This window comes from Ciona robusta, chromosome 1 (genome assembly GCF_009617815.1).
Source record: "Ciona robusta chromosome 1, ASM961781v2".
Classification (NCBI taxonomy): Eukaryota; Metazoa; Chordata; class Ascidiacea; order Phlebobranchia; family Cionidae; genus Ciona; species Ciona robusta.
The window spans coordinates 7,446,817-7,469,851 of NC_143235.1; the positions used below are offsets into that span (position 1 = coordinate 7,446,817).

The 23,035-nt window shown below is 36.8% G+C and overlaps 1 protein-coding gene across 4 annotated transcripts; it reads left to right on the forward strand.

Moving 5' to 3' along the window:
- The first annotated feature begins 307 nt into the window (after nucleotides 1-307).
- On the forward strand, nucleotides 308-22,955 carry LOC149742434 (uncharacterized). Of its 4 annotated transcripts, none has more exons than XM_089893989.1 (32): nucleotides 308-633; nucleotides 729-880; nucleotides 989-1,085; nucleotides 2,396-2,554; nucleotides 2,642-2,715; nucleotides 2,777-2,824; nucleotides 3,091-3,226; nucleotides 3,338-3,423; nucleotides 3,778-3,978; nucleotides 4,290-4,435; nucleotides 4,556-4,681; nucleotides 5,053-5,147; nucleotides 5,359-5,549; nucleotides 5,636-7,366; nucleotides 7,607-9,344; nucleotides 9,639-9,819; nucleotides 10,084-10,257; nucleotides 10,534-10,763; nucleotides 11,051-17,057; nucleotides 17,202-17,333; nucleotides 17,742-17,889; nucleotides 17,960-18,487; nucleotides 18,558-18,787; nucleotides 19,048-19,147; nucleotides 19,249-19,367; nucleotides 19,703-19,862; nucleotides 19,943-20,377; nucleotides 20,443-20,541; nucleotides 20,599-21,338; nucleotides 21,413-21,625; nucleotides 21,846-22,001; nucleotides 22,349-22,955. In XM_089893989.1, the coding sequence occupies exons 1-32, from the start codon at nucleotides 554-556 to the stop codon at nucleotides 22,481-22,483; spliced, it is 14,847 nt and encodes a 4,948-aa protein (XP_089750115.1). In that variant the 5' UTR covers nucleotides 308-553; the 3' UTR covers nucleotides 22,484-22,955. The 4 variants fall into 4 exon arrangements, with proteins under 4 accessions (XP_089750115.1, XP_089750113.1, XP_089750117.1 ...); XM_089893987.1 differs by having other exon boundaries at nucleotides 497-633; nucleotides 729-892; XM_089893991.1 differs by having other exon boundaries at nucleotides 497-633; nucleotides 729-892; nucleotides 17,960-18,049.
- Nucleotides 22,956-23,035: the final 80 nt, after the last annotated feature.

Here is a 23,035-nt window from a genome sequence, read left to right on the forward strand (position 1 = left end):
TACAACAGATTGAAAAGAATCGAAACGGTACCATGCGAGTCACGATCGTCAAAGTGACCGTTTCTGTAAATATCAGACCTTTTTGATCGTGGGTTCGTGATGTAACCGGTGGGCCTTGAAACCAAAAAAAACACGGTTTTAATATTAGATGGAAAACCATGTAATATTTATGTGAAAATTTATGCTCGCATTCGATTTCTTTATTTCTTTACGATCTCTATGGCATCAAGGGCGGATCAATTCTCGCTTTTGCGCCGTCTAGTGGTCAAGTGACCGACCAAACATCAAAACGAGTTCGTAGCAAATCGCAGGAGCGTGAATTCAAGTTAGCTTTGCGTAGACACGTCACATTAAAGATTATTTAACGGATCTTTACGAATAGTTTAAGTTTATTTGCTTGTTATTGTAAAGCAGGAATTAAGATACACCGAATCGTATATAATCTATTTGTCTTGGTGCTTTTTGTCTGCACAAAGTGACATGTTGTCACATAGTACCATCGTTGGTTTTGCGTGACGACGTCAATATTTTAAACTCTTTATCGAAATTTAAAATGAGAGAGACACGTCATTTGTGGATAGGAAACTTACCACCAAGTTCAAGAGAGGATAGAATTTACGATTATTTCAAAAGGTAGATTACTTTTTTCTAGTTTAATTTTCTAGGGAATTTAATGCAGAGAAGATACAGCCAAAATTAATATATATATACGAACTTTATAAACACAGATATGGAAGAATTGATAAAGTGAAGTTTCTTTCCAAGAGAGGGAGTGATGGAAACCCTTGCGCCATAGTTGCTTTTGTTGACATAAGATCAGCGCAGAAAGCTCACAATTCTGTGAACAGATTTGATGAATGTGTGCTGCAAACTAACTACAGTGAGTCTGCTGGTAGGTTGAAACATCTTTGTTAAAAGTGAAGTTTTAACAACATTTAGTGTATATATCGGAATAAAGTTGAATAGAAATAATGTAAATTTAAACCAGCCATGGGATCGGCTGGAAGCCGGAAGAATGATCCGTCCCCATCTCATCATCACAGATCTCATCCAACTGTTCGAACAGACTCCAGAGGTTATGACAGGTACTTAGTAAATACTTATTCTAACTTGTATCAAATATATACATATTGTGATGAAGAAATAAAAATGTGTCATGATTTTCTGTTTGTAGTATATGTGCATCGTTGTGCATTTATGTAATTTTATGCAAGCATTACGAAAAATGAAATCGTTTCGCAGGAGCGCCATGTTTATCTCGCCATAGACACAATATTTTACGGATTACTCAATTGGATATATTTTATTTCTAAATGTAAATTTCTGGCGTTCTGTGGAGTAGCATTTTCTTGGATTTACGTCTTCTTTGTTTGCTTAGTAATGGTACCTCTAAATTCTAAGAAGTAATACAATCATGGGAATCTGTATTCTACAAATGCCACCAAAACCAACCATGATAAGTTTTTCTGGGTCATTGTATTAAGTGGATTATGCTGCTCAAGAAAGAAGATCCGGTTTAACAAAATTGCAGATTGGTGCAAATTGTTACCTCTACCTCTTTCTGTAACAAGAAGAAGCCATGCAGAATCACAGACAATGGATTTAATTGAGCTATTAGCTTTTGGATTAGAAGCTGGGATTTACAATAGCATCATCATAATAAACTTGACCACAATCCCCTACTTGACCTCATTAAGAGAAATAACAAGCCTCTCATTTGTTGATTTATTAGTTTCCTATTATTTACAAACTTCAGTTTCTTTGGATTATCATATTTGGATTTAGCTTACATTTTATCAACTTGAACATTGACTTCATCAGGTAAAGTTAGAACTTTAATCATAGCATGCATCTTATAGGTTACATAAACATATATGCACATTTGTTTAAGTGTTGCAAAATAAAAGGTGAAGTTATGATTATGAGTTAGAATATGAGATATATAGCCAATATATGTATATAGTTTAAACAACAGTTCAGGTTTTTTCTGTAGGTAATGAAAGAATTAAAACCAATAAAAACTACCATGGTATTAAAGGCGGATGGATTGCACAATTATTTTGCTGGTAATTGTAACAGCTTGTTAGCATTGTCTTCATTGTAGTGTCTAGACTAGTGTTTCAGGGACAAGTAAAGAAGAAACCTCATTATTCAAAACAAAAATTATTCAGCACACAATATTATAATATAGGTGTGCAGCCTAGTGCAGGTGTACCAAATGTTGTATTGATTTCCAATGTTCTTTAATTATTCATGCATACAACTGCTCATATTGTATTGTAGGTTGTACCCTTTCAGCACAGCATTTGTAGATGGCTGTTTTTTTTAAACTTACATAAAATAAAATACTGCCGGGGTATTTTTGTCACAACAGCTTTGTATGTTTTAACCACAGTGTGGAGAGAGCACACAGCGGTGACCGACACCGTCCATATCCGCAACCTCAAGATGCAAGGCTCGAGTTACATCCTGATATGAAAATGTCACAAAAAGTGCACCGAGATTCAAGGGGTTATGATTCTGGATCAAACTTTTCAAATGCTAAAGAAGGAAGGTATGTAATGTAATTATAAGAACTAAAAATTATAGGAGCAGTAATATTCTGACATGGAATTTTGATTTGCTTTCTTCCAATATGTAGAAAAGGCAGCGGTGGTAAAGTTGAGAAACCAGCGAAGAAGAAATTGAAGAAAAGTTTAGATGAAAAGAAACAAAGTATGTTGTGCGTTTATATGAATGTATTCAAGCAAATATTTAATGTTTATTTTGATTTTAGAAAAAACAAAGGAACGTGGTCGATCACCAACAGTTAAACGGAAATCCGGTATATTCATATGTTTGTAAAATATTTATAAATCTGTTGCTTGATCCAATCCTGTAAAGTAATGTTATTACTACCAAACCAACAAGGCACTTTGACCGGCTGCCCACCCATTTTAATGCCTTGATTAGCTGGATTTTGGCAGTAAGCCATTTATTTTAATTATGTCTTTCGTCTTTAATTCTCTAGTAAGCTTAAAGTTTACATTAGTGCCACTTGGAAAGCCACGTAATGTGAGACACCTTCCTAATTTGTATGGTCTATACCAGGTGGCAAGAAGTTAACCAAACGTAGTTCTGATGATGAAGTCGGATCTACATCAACATACAGCAGTGATAGTTCATCTGCTTCTTCCAATTCTTCATCTGCAACTTCATCACGATCGAACAGCTCTCGTACATCAAGGTATCTAGGCTCCAATATTCGTTTGAATCTGTACATTCGATGATTACTCTTAACCTAGTTTACCGCATATAAATGATGAAAATCACAATACATATGTAACCTTTCCCACAGCTCACACTCAAGTATAGAGAGTGATTCAGAAGGTGGACAGAAGTTGGTAACAATGATAATCAAGAAACTACCAACCAGACCAAGTGGTTCGTATTACATACATCTGTCTTCTATTTAGGTCATTTCATGTGCAATAGGATTTCTTACATAAAAGCCTAATTAATTTTAATATACGATTGAAATATGACAATGGACCACAATTTTATATGCCATCTGGTAAGTTGAATAAAATAAAAAAAATCGTTGAACTGTTGTTGTTATCTTTAAAGGTATTTTTCCAAACCGACATTTACTGGTTGAATATATAAATATATATACCACATGTATGTTACAACATGTATATAAAACTATATATATATATATATATATATGTATTTGCAATCTATATGATAACATCTTGCGCTCACTATGCTATAAATAACACATAATGTATTGATTAGTGACAAGTTTACGTGACGGTATCTACCACGAGTTCAAGAAATGTGGCAAGGTCAAGTCTGTTGTGATAAGAGGTGACACAAGCAATAGACACGCCCTGGTTCTGTTTCGTAATGCATCTGAAGCACACAAGGGGGTAAGCCATGCGAAAAGTAAACTGCTGTTTGGAGCTGCAATAGAAGCTGCCATATATGAAGGCGAAGGTAATATTGTGTTATATATGTTTTGATTAAATTAATTCTTACTATTGAATTTATTGGCTTAGCTTAAGAGTTTAGACCTCTTTTTATTCTAAATAAAAAAGGTACAAAAGAAACAATTATATCTAAACTTTAAACCTGTGATTTAATTCGTTACGTTAGTTAAGCGGAACTTGGGTGTTTTCTAAATAAAATTGACTGTGACCCCTTTCACTAAACAGTGTTTTCCTGCATCAGTACATGCAATTAAATTTTTGGTGTAAATTTAATAATTGCAGTGATGTCACTGATGTGTAATAATTGTATGTTTTCAGTAAGTGGTAAAGAGCTTCAGGAATGTGGAGGTATTATTGACGAGTTTCATCCACGCTCATCTCGTACATTGTTTGTGGGAAATCTCGATAAAACCGTTGGTTACAGCGACATCAAAAATATCTTTGTGCGATTTGGTGAAATAGTGGTAAGTAAAGTGTGTGTGTGCGTATTGGTTTTGAATTGTTGTTATGAGAATGATGTATCTGTATTAAATTGTTGTTCTGTAAATATATATGTGTTTGAAATATTTGGTTGTTTTTCTTAGGCGATCGAAATCAAGAAGCAAAACAACGTACCTCAGTATGCATTCCTACAGTACACTGACATTGCTAGTGTTGTTAAGGCTATTGGAAAAATGGATGGTGAAAGATTGGGAAAAAACACGCTTAAAGTTAGTACACATACTGTTTAACCTGTGTAACTGTAATTGGAACAAGAAATTAAATTTTACCAATAAAACATATTTTTATATTAGCCTTACAAAATCAATTTTTTTCTTACAATTTATACCAAACATTTACAGTTTTTAAATATTTTGTGACCAAGATAATGCATCCCATAAAAAGTAATATCTTTATTATTCTATGTTTTGTTAAACCATTTCATAAATATTTATGAACTATTTTAATCAAGGAGAATTTTAAATTGTTTTTTTTGTGTCTTGTTTTTTTATCTTCAGTTTATTTTTCTACACAGAAGTCTGATGTATCAGTTCATATAGTTCAACAGCCTTGTAGAATAAAGGATTTATTTTTTTTACAGCTTGGTTTTGGTAAAACAGTGATGTCATCGTGTGTTTGGGTGGAAGGAGTTACTGACAGCTTCACAGAACATTATCTTGCTAGCTGCTTTCAAAAGTAAGTTTCCCTTACCTATTGCCTATAGTACCAAACAGTTATATTATATGTTGTTCTTTATATTATCCAAGTCAAAACATTCGTATTACTAATATTTGCACTAAATTGCACATTATTGTATATTATAAAATAGTTGTTTATTAAGAATTTAATATTGATTGGTTAGCAGAGAAAACCATTTTACCATTTTTTAAATCAGCTTATGTTACAGACATGGTCCTGTGGAGCACGTGGTGATTGATCGTAATCGTGGACAAGCGCTTGTGTTCTATCAGAAATATGAACATGCACAACAAGCATTGAATACAATGCGTGGGAGAAAACTAAATGGCAGCCGTCTTAAACTGGATTATGCCAGTCAGGAGTTGATTGAACTGTTTTTAAACCACATGCAGAAATCAGGTGAGTTTTTAATTAATCTTTGTTGGTTTTTACTTAAAATATGTAAATGTGGTGGTATATATTTTAACTTTATACTAAATGTGAAGGTCAAAGTGTGACGACCTTTGAGAGCATCCGTCATCTTCTTCTTCCTGCTCCCTCCACTGCTGGATCAGCTCCTACTTCAACGCATCCAGTTTCCATGAGATCCGGTGGATCCAGCTCATCAAGTCATCCGTATTCTTCAAATGATCAATACTTCGATGATCCAAGCTCATCGCGCTATCCTCCTCGTGGATACGAACCTCCGAGGGAGGGATGGAGATCATGGGAGGATAGGAGCAGGAGTCGACCAGCTTATCAGGGACTTTCTCCAAGAGGAAGAAGATATGAGGATGATCATCATGATCGTGGTGAATACTTCCACCGCGAAGATGATTATTTTCCAAGCACTGGTGCTGCATATGATCAAGATTATCGAAATCCGGATTATCTTCGAAGAGAGCACAGTAGAGAATTTCGAGGTCCTCCATTGCCAAGAGGATACGAGGATTATCACAGGGATGTAAAACCTCGGGAACGCAGAGAAAGAGACTCTTTACATCATTTAAGATCTGGACATAACTCACCAATCCGAGTACCTCGCAGAAGTCGGAGTACATCTCCAAGATCTTCCGCATCAAGTGGAAGAGGAAGGATCAGAGATGCGGAGGGGAAAGTTGATGTCAGATTACGTGAGGTGTCTGCTCCAAGAAACCGAAGTCCTCATCGCTCACCATGTGCTTGGGAGGGCAAGGGTTCAGGTTCTGAATCCCGACCTTCAAGGAAGTACAGGGGTGAGCATCGGTATTCACCCTCACGTCATTCCCCACCCGGGTATAGGAGACAAACTGATGAAAGGAGAGTTGAATTACGGGAGATGAAAAGTTTACCATCGAGCCCTCGATCATCAGTGAGGAGTAAAGTAGTTCAAGATACAAGTAAACATTCAAGCTCCAACGTAATCCAAGGTTCACAATGGATGAACCAGGATTCACGACCATCCTCCCAACATGGAGGAGGATCGTGGTCACCATCCTCCGAGTTTAACCGGAGCCGGAGCGAAACACCAACGAGGGATGAGAACTTGGGTTCCATTGGAGAAGTTATCATCAAACAACCTGCAGTTGGTTCAAATATAACAAGGACGATAAAGCAGGACGTTGTGGTTTCAAATGACAGTGAAGAAAATTCAACTCCAAAAACTGAACAAGGTGGTAAAAAAGTGAAGTCACGAACTACGTCACAAACATCAAGTGTGTTATCGGAACGTGAGGATTTGGATTTACATGAATCGGATTTAAAACATGAAGATAGAAAAGAGGGCAAGCAGTCAAAAAAATATAAAGTACATACAGACTTGCATAAAGGGAGTAGCGAACATAAAGACTCTGAACGAAGTCTGAAACAAACTAAGAAGTTACCGAATTTAAAGTCGCATCATGTCACATCACACAGCGATAGTGACAGTGATCCTAAATCTAAAAGACAAAAACGAGAAAGTGTATTCCCTATTGAAGAAAAAACAACCAGAAACAAACAAAAACAATTGGACAAAACTGTGAAACACAAATCGGTGAAGTTGATTAAACGAGAATATTCACCTTCATCTGATGTTCCAACTATGTCAATGAACGTTAAAGATAATACTATTCGCCCAAGATCAAAATCAAATGACTTACCTCCATTATATAATGAAGATTCGTCAAAAGAATATCAAGAAATAGACATCAAGGACAGAGTTGGTAAAAACTCGGGAAATAAAAAGAGGAGATACTCGGAATGTTTAAAAGATTCAGGTATGTTGTTCAAACATTTTAGTTTAAGTTAATTTTTGACACATGCTGATTGTATTGGTTTGGTATTGTATCTGTATGCACTGGTAAAATATAGATTTGTTATTTTTCTTAACTGCTGTAAAATTCTATGGAACAGCATTCCTGTGGCTACATAAATGTTTTAACTTTGCCAGGACCAAGAGTTCCAACACTGACTTAAATAAATATGTACAAACCTAATTCATGTCTCTAATGATGTAGATGTAAAGCACGAAGGGGGTTCAAGTTATGAAATTAAAGAATTCTCAACACAAAGTTCCATCGATGCAAATCCAGTTCCTCACTCATTCACCAAGAAACGATCGCGTAAGACAAGTTTAAAACATGAGGCACCTGCTTCAATTGCAAGTCAGAGTTTTTTGGAGGAGGGCGATGACGATCTATTGGAAGACATTGAAACCAAAGAGCCATCATCTGAATTCCCTTCAAAATTTGTAGTCAAGGAAGAAGTATTGGAAGTAGAATTAAGTCCCACACCTGACGAAGGTGCTACTGATAAAGATGAGACAACAGATGCTGAAAAAACTCCTGTTGAAGATAAAGTGAGTGTTAAGCGTAACTCATCTCGCTGGGAACCACTGACAGCAAAACCTGTTCCATCACGAAAAGTTCGAATGGCTCAACCTTTTATTGCAAGTCTTTCCAATCCATTTGCTGCTGATGGTGTTTCAACTTTGACCACAGAAGTCACTCAGATACCAAAACATGCTGTTTCAAAAGTTTCTATTGTTCAAGACCAACCTGCACAACCGCAGAAAGGAACGAATAATCTAACTGAGCTTCAAAAGGAAAAAGAAAGACTGCAACAGTTGTTGACTAAACTAGATACTGAGCAGTTGGGAGCTGCGGAAGCAAGTCAAGTTGCAGATGTTGTTATTTCAGAGATAACGCAGAAGATGAAGAAAGCAAAGATGAAAAAGATAAAACTTGAGCCGAAACAAGAATCTCAATCGACTTCTTTGTCAACTGATGTTGACATTCCTTCAAGTGATCCTCAAAAAGTGGATGAAGCATTGGTTGAAGTGATAACAGAGGAAATACCTGTGGATGTACAACCAGTGGAAGAAGAGGAGCAGATTATTGTGGAAGAAGTTTCTGAGGAGGTTGAGGTTGATCCAAAAGAGGTATCACCTGTTGCTGATGCTATGCCTGCAAAGGAAGCAACAGGTTTGAAATATAAAGATGTGGATTCAAGGCAAGGTTATCGTAAGCAAATGGAGGCTAAGTTAACGCAGAAGAGAAAACAAGAGCAAAAGCATCTCATGAAGAAGCAAATAAAGGCTCTTGAAAAGCAGAAGAGAAGAGTGGAGAGGATGCGAGGACCAAGTCAAACCATTGTGTCATCCATGGATGATGATATTGAAGATGAGAGTAAGAACTTGGATGATGAGGATGATCATGTGGATGTTGTGCATCAAGATGATTCTGCTACATCACTAAAACATAAGGACTTAAATAATGAAGCATCACTAATGGATGTTGAAACTGAGGAGGAAGAAAATGCAGTAAAGTTGAATGAAGCTCCCACTGAAGAAAAAACATTAACAAATGTTGTGGAAAAGACAGTCCCACTTGTCAAAGATAAGCAAAATGTTAATGAAGATAATCCAATGTTAGTAACAAAGAACCTTCCAATGGGTGTAAATGAAACAACACCTTCTCAACATAATGAAGATGAAGGCAAACCGGATGCAGTTGATGTTGGTTCTAATCAAATAGAGCAACCAAACAAATCGTCAATAATTCCAAATGTTGAGGAATTGATAAAAATGAAGAAGACTCCTCCCACTGTGTCTCCCTTCACTCCTAAGAGCACATCATCAGTTGGTCGTCTTTCATCACAACGTAGCAGCTCCTCATTGAACAACACTCCTTCACCCACCCCTGCTAAACTTTCAAAGTTAAAAACAGAATCACGTCATCACCCGCATGTTAAAAGGTATTTTTCACATAATGTGTGATCGTTTGTTTAAATTAAACTAGCCAGTCTTAAAAAAATCAATCAAAACATTTGTCGCATCTGTTAATCAATAAAAAGAATGTTAAGTAACTTGCAAGTTAAACAGGGAATACTTGAATTGATTGTAGTTTAACACAATGTAAGCCAACTTAGCCAAGTACATTGTGTGAGAAAATAAATTTGCAGGAAACATTATTAAAATGTTAGATTTATTTGTTGCTAACCAACTTGTATATGTAATATTCATACATATATATTTGTTATACCTCACAGAGAGAACTCTGGTTCTTCCTCAAGACATCCTAGTAGTCGACAACATCATGAGAAACATTCAACCAATTTAAAGAAAAGAGTTGAAAACAAAGCAGCAAATCATGGTTCACGAAATAAACATAAACCTGAACCAAAGTTACTCACTAGTTTAACTGTGGGAGCAACCACTTGTACATCTGAGGTAAGTTACCTCTTCATTAGCTTATTACTTCATTTGTTGGTCAATCTTTAGTTTATGAATAATTGAAAAGGTTTACGGCCAAAACGTTTTCATAGAATAGATTATTGTATTATTGTAATGCAAAACATAATTTAATAACTTTTTTCTCATTAAAAGAGTTTCGCAATAAATGCTCGAAACTTTTTTTGTTGATTGTCAATTAGTAAACTTTTTCACATCCACCATCTGCATTATATTTATATACATTATATTGTTTATGTTTAGCCACTGAGTAAAAAAGAGCTGGAAACGCTGCGTGCCGAGCTTGAGACGATGAAGAATGAATTATCTCTTGATATGTCTCCAAGTTTCTTATCCCAATCATCTGATGATGAAGCTAACATTGATAAACTTAAAATGACAAGCCCAATATTGAAAAGTCCGACTTTGGAACAAGCTGTAAGTATTTTACATCCAACTTAACCAACATTATATAAATAATTTTAACTTTCAGGGTGGTTGGTGAAAAATTATGCATATAAATCCATAAAAAGAGGTGAAAACTTATATATTCCAGTCTAACGTCTGTTCTGTGATATATTTACATTATTCTTGGAATCAAGTTATCATGCCTATTTATTAAAGCTCTGCTCTATTGCTACTTGTTGGATTCTTTTTGCGTTTTTTAATTCTTTTGATTTTATTAAAGCTAAAAGTTTGTTTAAAAATAAACAGAATCCATTGAATGTGGACAAGTCATTTGGTAGAAGCACAATCTCCCCTTCCCCCACTACATCACCTGCCACCAGCAGTCTTACTGAGAGACTCAAACATCTCGTTCGAGTGAAGAAAAAGGTTCGATTGGATGATTCTGGAATTGATGTTGTGAAGGAAGGAGAAAAAGAAGAGAGAAAAAAGAATGAAGCTCAACGAGAGAGTAATTTCAGAAGTTGTCGGTTGTTAAGGTAACTTGTGTGTTTATTTTAAATACTAATATCTCACAATAGATGTTGTTAGATCTTTACTAGTTCTAAAAAGTGCACTTGCAGGATAAAAATAAATTTGCAATATTTATTGCAACTGATGTTTTGTCTGACATGGTAAATCTTATATTTAATTTTTCCAAGAAGCAGTTTCAAAATTATATTGTGGTTTTGAATATGAGTACAACAGCAGAATCATGTTCTGAGCATTACTTTGTATAAGCAATCTTTTTTAGACTCTTAATTCAATACCTTCAATATTGTTATAGGTCCAGTATATTCGAACAAGATTCAGCGCGACTCTCCCATCTACAACGAAATGCTGAGTTGTTCAACACGGTTACCACAGCCATCGTTGAACCAAAGCCATTCTTCTCAAACTTTATTGACCCGAACGATTTGGTTATAAATCGACCATTATTCAACACATATAATGACAAAACATCACAAAATGTTGAAGCAAATGTTCAAACGCCCGAACCGTCCCAAACCACTATCCAAGAAGCGAGTCTTGCAAAAAACGCCTTTTCTCTCAGCAGTGAACCTGTAGTTCCGGCATCTGCTGGGAGTAGCTTGATAACCTTTGCCGGAAATGCAGTTTCTTATGTCGCTGCTAACCTAACCACCAATGATGATGTTCAACATCTACAACCAAACCTTGCTTCTATCAGTGACACGCTAGACACTGTTGTTAAAGGAGAATCAGCTTCAATTGAAAAAGAAAAACCTGAACCCAACTTCCCACATGCAGATCATGCAGAAGATTGTTCTTTGCATCCAGAAGATAAATCTTTGGTTCTAGAAGATAAATCTTTGGTCCCAGAAGAAAAATCTTTGGTTCCAGAAGATAAATCTTCAAATGTGGCTGAAATCATCCCAGTTCTGGATGTTGATCATGAGGAGCAAAATGAGATAAAAACGATGCAAAATATAGTTGATGATCAAGATCAAACAAGGGAGGTTGTAGAGGAAAATATTAAAAAAGATGAAACAAAAGAAGTTGTGCCTGATGCTTGTGATGAGGAGAGCTTGTCTAAGGATGTAAGTGATCTTCTTCCTATGACAGACGAGAGTCAAACTGAACAGTTGGATATGGTTGAACCATCATTGCAGGTCACTGAAATCTCATCAGTTTCCATTGATCAACCAAATGTTGTGGATGTTGCTAATGTGGAAGTTCCTACAAGCCAAGAAGAGGAGATTGTACAAACTGATGCAGATTCAACAAACCAACCTCTAGGTATTTTGGAGACAAATTTGGTTAAGAGTAAAAGTGAAGATGAAATGCAAGATCAACCATTTGTAAAACTGGTTGAAGAAGATGAGAAAATAATATCACAAAACCCTCATGAGATAGAAGATGTTGTTATCGAGAATAATGATATTATTTCAACTGAAGTTGTAACATCAGATGATCTGCATCAAGCAAGTGACACCAATGTTATTGATATGGAGATCTCTTCAACGATTGATGAAGATCTAAGCCAAGCAGTTGTGGTAACTGTGTCTACAGTAAAGGAGGATCCTAAGGTTGAAGCTGCTGAAGTAAAGGCCATACAGGTAAAAGATGAGAGTAGTTGGGATCCTGTTGATACTAAAGTTCCTGTGGAGAAGGTGGAGATAAAAGGTGTTGAACATCAGAGCAAAGCTGTTGAGCATGAAGCCAGCTTGGAGTCGCCAATTTGTCAAACTCAAATAAAAACTGTGCCGAGCAAAATAAAGCCGAGTGTCAAAAAAGTGGATTCTTCATTCAAAACTTCTATAGATAAATCGGAGAAGAAGATGAAAGATAAGATGCTTGGTGATAAGGACAAGAAGCATAAAAAGTTAAAGAAGATACCAAAAAAGGTTCACAAAGACTCAAAATCTGATGTGAAGACACATCAACCGGATAAAATGAGTGATAAGAATGTGGAAAAGAAGTTTAGTGAAAAAAATATTTTAAAAACAGATAAAATGAAATCTTCATCTGATTCTGCAAAACTTACAAAACATGAAGGGAAAGCTGTGGAAAAAAATCTTAAGTTAGAAACTACAGTGGCTGCTGATGAAGCAAGTAAAACTATCAAGACAGGCACAGATGGGAAATCCAGTAAAGCATCAAATGTTGTGGAAACCAAAGTGGAAAAGGTTAAAAGTGAAATAAAACAGTCTCAGCTGCAGAAGCCATTACTGAGTGAGAAAAAGAGCAAGTCGAAACTTCTGAGTTCGGATAAAAAGAAAATCTTGGATTTGAAGCAAAAATCGGACATCAAATCTCAATCATCGCAAAAGAAACGTGATGATGGTCGTGTAGATAAAGAAAAGAAATCTTCCAAGTCTTTTAGCAAGACGCATTCAGATGTAAAGAAAGTTGATGAATCAAACAATAAACAAGAAAAACATGAATCAAAAAGTGAATCTCACCATGTTCGCTCTGATGATAAAGTTAAGTTGAAATCTAAACATTTCAAGTCAAGTTATGATAATGATCAACCTGCAAAGAAAAAGGCAAAGGTCGAGAGCTCCAGTAAGAAAGAAGTTCCCAAGAAGCAAAAATCAAGAGGACTTTCTTATTCTTCAGATGAGAATTCTGAATTAGCACAAAGATCCAAACAAGAGGCAAAACCTACGAAGCAACGGCTAGAGAAACGAGTTTCAAGTTTTCTGCAAGATACGGTGGAGAGAGCAAAGGAAAATCCATCACAAGCTCCAACCTGGAGCAGCAACGTAGAACGAAAACAAAAAGCTGAACGAACACGTGTTGAGGGGAAAATCGGGATGAGATATTCTGAAGATTCAGATTCAAGCGATAATTATGACAGTTTCATCTCACAAATGAGTGGTGGCAAATCTGATGCTAACAAACAAAGGAATGAACAACATAAGAGTGGTCACATTTATACTTCAAGTGAAGATTCATCTGATGATAGTGATTCTTCTGCTGATGTCAAACCAACTGTTGTGAAACAACACGTTCATACTACAGATAAAAGTAAACACCAGAAAAAAGCAGTGATCAAACCACAGAAGGAGCAAAGTAAAGTAGTGAAGAAACTAAAGAAGGGACCAGATACACACTCTAAAGCTACTGTGGTTAAAAAAGGTTCATCATCGAAATCTGAACTAAAAAAGAAGATGAAACCAAAAGAAGGGAAGATTTTAAAGAAACCTAAACAAGAAATCGAAAGTTCTGAATTTTCCACTTCTGAAGATGAACGACCAACAGTTAAGTCGAAAAAAGTAAAATCGAAATCTGAGGCGAGTCTAGATCACAGTGAAGGGAGCAAAACTGTGGACAAACCAAGTAAACCATCACCAAACCATGGTCACTCTGCTAAATTTAGTTCTGAAGTCACGAAGACAAAAGATGAGTTTAGGGAGAAGTCTGATAACAAACGAAGATACAGCTCTTCTTCTGTTGATTCCTTGGATTATCCTCGTCCTCTTTCTTCCTCCTACCTCACAACTGAGACCATCAAAGATGAAACTCTTTTGCCACCGGACTACATGAGCAAGTTACCCTCGTTAAATGATCCAGAGAAGAGAGGGAAATCAGAGCAAAGTTTAAAATATGGAGATGCTATTAAAAAACAACATAAAGAAGCTCCTATATACACCTCGAGTAGTTCTTCGGATTCTGAACTTGATGGTTACCAGCCATCAAAGTCAGAACCAAACCAACTTGTCAATAAGGAAGAAAGATCATTACTGTTGGGTAATTCTTCCTCCGACTCGGACATGGATGATGATATGTTTATGAAAATTGCGGGAGATGTCTTAAAAGAGCAACATCCTTCATCTGAGAACAAACCACAGAAGACAGAGCATCACAAGATTACTCACTCGGTCAAAGAGGATACTCACTCAAACAAACCGTCACCAAAGCAGCCACATCTTGATACAACATCATTTTCAAAGTCAAGTGTTAAGTCTGAAACTATAAAAGATTCAAACACACCAAAGTCATCGGATAAAATTGATTCAATGAAATCCAAACCCACATCCAGTGATAGTAAACATCTCACTTCTTCTTCTGAACATAAAGTTGACAAAAAAATTAAATCTGGTCAGAAATCAAAATCCATCGAATCATCCTGTAAGGAAGTGTCGAGGTCAGATGACAAGAAACACACGAAAAGCAGTCACGATAAATCTACTGATAAATATACAAAATCAAAACATGGTGACAAGTTGAAAGCATCTGGTGATGGGAAGAAGTCACAGGGATTTAAACATGAAAAGATAATTAAACAATCTTCTAAAGACATTGGTCAGAAGACGAATAAACTAAAGATGTCGCAAGATGAGAAGGTTAAGGACAGTGGTTCACCACGGCGTATCAAATATGAAGGTGAACAACCTAAACTAAGCTCTTCCACCCCTAAGCTGAAACAACATTCAAAATCGAAAGAAGCCGTCAAAGACGACCAACAAGGTCATGATAGTCACGCTGACAATTCAGACAAAGGAGGAAAAATATCTTCCAAGCATCCCAAGCAACCACATGATCAACCACCAGCTGGAAAACCTCACAAACGCAGAGAATCGGAAAAACATAAGAAACATGATCGATTTCCCAAGTCTACAACCTCAAAACCTGAACCACAAAGGTCATTTAAGTCTGAAAAATTTACTTCCAAAACAACCTTGCATAAGCAAAACAGTTCCAAGACAATCTTACATGAAAAGAAAAAGGAAACAGTTGCTCAAAACCCTCAGGAAGTTTCAGATTCTGATTTTGCAATGCCTGGTATGAGTTTCTTCCGCAGCGATAGTTCAGGTGATGATGAAGTGAAGAAATCTTCCTCGAGCAAAACTCTTCATCCTGCTGATGCGAAACAGAGAGAAGAACGAAAGCAATCTCCTCAAGTTTTCGTAAAACCGAGTAACAAGGTTCCACAATCACCATCTAAGAAACAGCCACCTTTTTATTCTCCATCACATTCTTATGAGAAGAGTCATGAATCTGAGAAACCAAGTAGCACCAAATCACATGAGCAGCTCCTCACTAAAGATGATGGTGATGAAGATAAATTAATGATTGATCTTGATCAAGATTTAGGAGCGGCAACTTCAAAAATTGAAAAATCTGCAGCATCTTCCAATTCTGAGCCTGAGGAACAGAAAAAGAAATCTAAGTCACATGATTTGAAATTAGAGTCGGTACCAAAACAAAAAATGGATCCCTTGTACAGACGCTCGAGCACAGAGTCCAGTGATAAGAGTCCAAGACATCGAATGTCATCGTTTGAACAGTATCAGTCAGATCATGAGCGTCGGCTTGAAACTCTCGAGCATTTAAAGTTATCGCGGCAACGAGATGAAGAAGCTGTGAGATCAATCATGGGAGACGAGGGTTCGGGTTATTTATCAGCAAGTAGCTGCGAGGTAGATTTCTTTGGCAACCCGGTAAAAAGTGTGAAAGAAATTCCTCCTCCAGATCCCATGCTTGAAATCTTGCCAAGCCAGTTTTCACCAGAGAAATCACCAGTAAAGAGGTTTGCTGAAGAAGAAGAAAATAATTTAAAAAGTTCAAAAACTTTGTTTTCTGCTGAATCTGACACCTCCTCATCCAAGGAAGAAAATAAGCCTGCTAAAGATGTTTCTCTAGAACCTCGAAGTACAGCTGAAGAAATAGAACTTGCTGCCGCTGTGAGTTCTATTGAGTTTGGATTTGGTGATTTTGGTGGTAACCAAAACACTGAAACAACTACAAAGAAATCTTCCTTTGAAAACACATACGAGGATAAAGAAGAGGAAAAAGCCTCTTCGGAGGTAAATCGATCTTTACTTGATGTTGGGAACAATGAGGCAGCGATGGCAGCATCAGCGCTGCTCATGGAATCCAATACAGATTTTTACAAACCTGTGGCACCAGAACCTTCCATGGTGGATGCGAAAAAGTCGGAGCAAAAACCTTCTCCAAGAAAATCTTCAGTCCAGTCCTCTAAAAACTCCACTGGTTCTTCAGCCAAGCGTGAAAAACGTCCTCCACACGCTACTAAGATATCAAGTCCATTGAAAGGAAAAAGTGAAGAGAAAAAACATGCAGAGATTCCTGTACATGGCAAGGAATCAAAGCATGATGCAGCAAAACAGCCTGATGATGAATGCAACTTAATTCTACCATCAATCACGGGATGGTCATCACCATCACCAGCTCGTGATCGTGAAGAACATCCTCCTGCTTCTAAGAAGAAACCTCGTGTCTCAAAATCAAAAAATGTCTTAAAACGAGAGCATAAGGATAAGAATGTAGAAGTTGGTCTTGCAACTTTAAAGCCGCCACCTCAGGTAAGGCTTCTGATCTCAGTTTATAAACACTTGAATAGTATTATGGCAATATGGCATCACAATGTATTAGTCCAATGCCAGATTAGAACTATTTCAATTCACCACCAACACAGTTAGTTTAAAATTGTTTAAATCTTATTATAGAACATGGAACCATCTGTAGTTGAAACAGCTTCCACAACATCAAGCCCAGCACGACCATTTATCAGATCACCAAGCGCATTATTACATAACACTGCTGATGTAAAGATACCAACCACACCTGACAATAAACCTGTAAGAACCAAGTTTACCTTAAACATCATGAATAAAATATTTGATTTGTTATTACGCTCTTATCAATCCCTTTTTTACCATTTTAAAATGCACAAGATAATTTTGTTCTTGCTTCTCCCACACATGTGTTCTATACACAACATTGTTTCTTAAACTTGCTGCAGTAATTTGTATTCAATTAAATAATAACAGTTTCTTTGTGTTACATTATGTTAATCCTTTCTTGCTAATTAAATGTTCTTTTACTGTAGGATTGAGATACAAAGAAACTAAAACCTAATAAAAAGATATGTAGCTTTACAATATAAGTATTTATGTGTCATCTACTGATCTTAATTTATGAAGTTACTTAATTTATTGCTGTTTGTTAGAGGTACAGTCTCTTATGTAACATGATTTTAATCGCAGGAAAAGTTGTTGATCAACCAACCGAAACACACATCAGCTGTGATTTCCCTCAACATAACTTCAACAACAACAACAACAACAACCAGTGCAACAACCATCCACACACCTCGTCCGTTTGTTGCCATATCAACCAACAACACACAATATGGTGAGTCAAATATTTCAACAATTATTTTCCCTGTTTTAAAATAGCAAGGTAAAAGTTTTGTTATTTTCAGACAAACCTCTTGTTATTCCTTCTGAAGCGAAAAACGCAAGCACGCCTGTGCGTCATCACAGTCAAGATTCCCCTTCCACCCCATCCACAGGTGTGGGTCATGCGCATGTCGCTTCATCACCTCGAATAAACAACATGGATGCAACTAACATTTCATCTCCTTCTCACAAAATGGAATCAAAACACTTGGTTTCCCCTAAGCATCCATACAGTTACATGGCTCCAGGGAAAACCCCCTCACCCCAACGCTCAGCTCGTTTGTACGAAACCTCTCCAACTAACCCCATGCATGCCTCATTCATTCCCAAGTCTATTTCATCTCAAAATCCGGACAATTTCAAGTTTCCTCCCACACAACATGTAACTCCAAACATACCATCACAAACTTCCCCTAACACCAGCCAACAAAAGCATCCTGCTGCAAGTACTAACGCACTAAAAAGTACAAACCTATCAGCTTACCCCAAATTGACTCCAACTAACCCACCAAGCCACAGCCCCTTACATCCTTCAGTGTTCATGCCTACAGGTAATATAAAAACATATTTCAGTGTAAAATATTTGATATCAATAAATATTTAAATTCATTATTTTTCCAGATGCTACAGTTCCACCCAACCCCCAGTTCCCCCACCCACCAAGCCAGCCTCACATCCCCGTATCTGCATCACCAACTCACCCCCACATTCCAATAACACTACCAACCACCCACCAAACCATGGTGTCCCCCAAAACAACCACATCAGGGCACCATGCTGAAACCATGCATCGCAACAAACCAAAAACAGAGTTTGAACCACCACAGCGTGCCACCCCAATACAACAACAGGTAAAATATGACAGAAAGCAAATTCCGAACGAACTAAAATTATTTGAAAAGACAGCCAAACGGACTCTCTATCTTTTAGTTGCTTTCTTTCTTTGTATTTCATTTTTTTAATCCCGGCCTGCAATATCTTAGTAACCACATAGGAGTTGGGTGGTCGCGCTTTTTTAACCTGATCGCCAAACTTTATAAGCTTCTGGCTTGGTGTGGCATATCCCTATTGTTTTTGTTTTAATGTATTCAACTATTCCATATATGGTCAGGTGCCAATATCCGTGCCATTATATTCCCCTTCACATTCAACATCAACAACAACAACACGACAATTGCAACCAACTGCAACTCAGTCCAACAAACCACAAGGTAAAATATCATCAACAATATATATGTTACATCTTTTAATTTAATTCAAAATATATACATTGTATTATAAATTGTTTTGAAAAATGTTTTGTTTTGTCCAGAATCTGCAGTGCAAAGCAAGCCACAATCAATAATATCTCATTCCACAACCAACACATCCTCGCATTCCAACCAACGCCCAACCAACCCTCCATATCTTCCCATGCCTCACTTCCCTCAGGTACTTTAACTTCCCATGTGTGTTTTTTTTAACATTTAGCCTAGGAAGCATTCTTTTATTAGCAGGTATGGACTTAAATAATATAAATAGAAAAAGAGTCAGTCCAACGCTATAATAATAAGTTAAACAGAAAAGCTGAAAAAAAAACGATTTCTTTAAACAAAGCAAAAACATTGTAAACAACCAAATTTCCCTTTATTGATACCATTGGATAAGGAAATCTAATTATATTTACTATAATTGTGTGTTAAACACACAAATATTTAGAGATTTTATTAAATGAGCAAATAATAAAAAATAATGACTTTCTCCTTTTTCTTTCATAAAAACCACAGCAGCCAATGGTGAATGTTCCAACCAATAGCATGGGACAACAGGTGGATGCAAAGAAGGCAGTGACCGCCTCTCCTCAAACACCAGCTAAATCTGACCCACCACAACAACATGCGTTATCTGCATACCAACTACAACCACATATGTTCTACCCCACACAAGGTATGAATGCCGTATAAAATATTACCCATTTTTAAAATGAACCGTGTAGTTCAATCTAAAATTACATTCCCTTTTTGCAGGCTTGCAAGGAATCCCGCTGCCATATAATCCAATGCAACCGGTTCGACCTGGTATGAGCTACCCTCGCTCCCCATACTTCATGCATCCAACCCTGCTGCAGATCCCGCAAGGTTTATCCTCTTCACGTGTCCCAGTACCTGGTCACATGATGGCAACAGGGAGCACGGCTCCTTTTCCCGACATACAAAGCCATCTGCATGCAATGCAGGCAAACGTACAAGATAAATCTCACTCTATTCAACCCGCCGCCGCATCCACAAGAACAAGTGCTCCAGGGAGGACTCCTACACCAAAACAAAGCTCTGCTCCTCCAACCTCTGCATCTTCCAGACCCGTAGAGAACTTTAATTCTCCTCATGATCAGAGCAGATCCCAATCCTCTGTAACATCTGATCGTTCCATAGATATGGTGGCACAACACTTTCAATTATCTGGTAAATTTATTATTAAACAACAAATTAAATCACCATAGCATCGAATATCAATCATTTTTTATCAGGTGTCCAAATGCCGACAGGATCAAGTCACTTTCCAGGTTCTACACCACAGTCAGTCACTCATAATACCATCACATCCCAACCACGGCCAAGTTATCCTGGTAATTTATTTATAAGTTGTCATAAATCCTTCATTTTAAACAACAAATAAACTTCAGGTTATGGTGTGCAAGTGTTTCACCCTGAATCAAGTACAGCCGTTACGAGTCAACCTGGAAGTTCTCTCCAATCTCCTGCCAACATTCCTCCATCTCATCTTCATCATACTCAATATCCTCACTATGTTCCTCCGGATCAAACTCATCAACGACCTCCAACTCCAACCAGAAGACAACAACAACAACAACAACAACAGCAGCAGCAGCAACAGCAAGAGAAGTTAATGCAACAGAAGCATATGCTATTACAACAACAACAACAGATTCAAATGTTACATCAACAACAACAGCAACAACAGCAAAAGCAACAACAGCAGCAGCGTGAAAAGAAGATTCAACAAGAAAAAATACTGCTGCAACAAAGGCAGGAGGAAGAAAAGCTACATCAACAACAACAACAACAACAACTTTTGCAACAGCAAAACATGCAAGAAAAACTACGACAACAACAGATTGAAAAGGAGAATCAAGAAGCCCAGCGACAACAGTATCAACAACAAATGCATCAACAACAACAACAACATTTCCAACAACAGATGCATTTAAAACAACAAGCCCATCAATCTCCACAAGCTCCGCCACTACACTGGCCTGAAGGTCATGGCAACACACAACCAAGCCAACCTCACTACATACCACCATCAACCCAACACACACAACCAGTAAAGCAAGCACCTTCTGCTAATGCTCCACCACAAGCAGATAACAAACCCCAGACTTCAGTAGACGATATTTTCACTGTGAGTATAATATTACAATAAAACTTAACTAAAATTTAACTTACATTTAAAAATTATTTAAATTGTTATTGCAGAGATACCCAGTGATATGGCAAGGAAAAATGGCGCTGAAAACCGAATCAGCTGCTGTTCAGATTCACTATATATGTGGCAACATGTTCCATGCACGTGCAGGATTGCCAAGTGATCCTGAGGAATTGGATCATGAGAAGCTTCCTGTGCTCCGGATCGTGCAGAGGATGCGACTGAATCCTTTACCACTTGAGGGAGTTAGCAAGCGAATGGAGGTATGAGATAAAAGATTATCTTTCAGATTTACAATTTTAGTGTATTTGTAAAAATCACGACAGAACAAATTATTTAATTAGAAATGGAAATACTGAAACAGGTTACCAACTTTTCATGCCCCTTGCAAACTATTACACCCCATGGTTCGCGGTGTACCCTGTAGTATGTACAACATTCACTATTCTAACCAAACAGTTATTCTTATACATTGACTTATAGATGAAGGATGATTATTGCCTCTTATTTGCTGTCCCATGTGGAAGGACCACGAATGAACTAGAACACCAAACCAATCAACTTAAACAAAGTTTTATAGATTATTTGAAGCAGAAACAAGTTGCTGGGATAGTAAATACTGCGAGTAACAATCAACAAGTGAGAAGTGCTTTATGTATAGGGATATTTATTGACACCATTGTTAAGTGTTGGTCATGAATCTCAGTGCTGCCTTCGGTGTGCATGTGCTTGGGCAGGTCACTTTAAAGTTAACTTAATTGATCTCAGCATATGATGGTCACTCATGTGTTCCAAAATCTCTATTATGCAAAACATACATAAAAAATAGAGCCCCCAAATGGTTATATTATTGGTCGTTGTGTACAAGATGCATGAAGCTAACAGCAATGTTGTGCAATGAAAGTTTCTGGTTGAATATTCAATACATAAATAAATAAATTAGCTTAGTGTTACATTGAGACTAAAATATAACTTTTGTTTTAAAGGTTTATGTGCTACATGTTTTTCCGCCATGTAATTTCACCACACAGAATTTACAGCAGAGAGCTCCAGATCTTGTGGCCAACCTTGGTGATATTCAACATTTGATGATCGTTATCACAACTGCAACTGCCACCTAATGTATACTTTTTACGCCGTGTTTTATAGTCTAGTAATTATTATGCATATTTCTACTTGTCCCTTCGTGTTCCATCGCTTTTGTCATTAATTGTAAAATAATGGTCAATTTTTCGCCTTTTTGTTGAATTATTGTTGATTTTTTGTGTAGTTGGGCAACATATGGTTTCATATTTCAATTGTAGAAAGCACCAATTTATTATATGTATAAAACGTTTATACTTCTCAACAATGTCATCCAACCAATTAAAACCCACTGTGTAGAAGAAAATCTAAAAAGTTTGTTGGAAAGCGATTTCTTGCAAGTTATAATTGCAGTTTTTTTCGAAAGATTTATCAATATTGGTTTTCAATGATTATCATCTGGAATGTCTGTATTTTGTCTGAAGTTCACCCCACAGACTATCCAGATCGCATTTGTTTAAAAGGTGTTGTTGCGAATAAAATCAACTTGATGTTGTTTCTAAGTAGAAAGTGTAGTAACTAATAAAGATCTAATTTTTTACGGAGAAAATGTAAAACAGTTTAAGGGTAATTTTTTTTCGATTGTCTAT

Excerpts from the sequence above, each read along its gene's own strand:
- LOC149742434 (XM_089893987.1), top strand. The coding sequence starts at position 554 with ATGAGAGAGACACGTCATTTGTGGATAGGAAACTTACCACCAAGTTCA. Across the intron at positions 2,555-2,641 it reads TCAAATGCTAAAGAAGGAAG|AAAAGGCAGCGGTGGTAAAG; the intron begins GTATGTAATGTA and ends TCCAATATGTAG. Across the intron at positions 2,825-3,090 it reads AACAGTTAAACGGAAATCCG|GTGGCAAGAAGTTAACCAAA; the intron begins GTATATTCATAT and ends GGTCTATACCAG.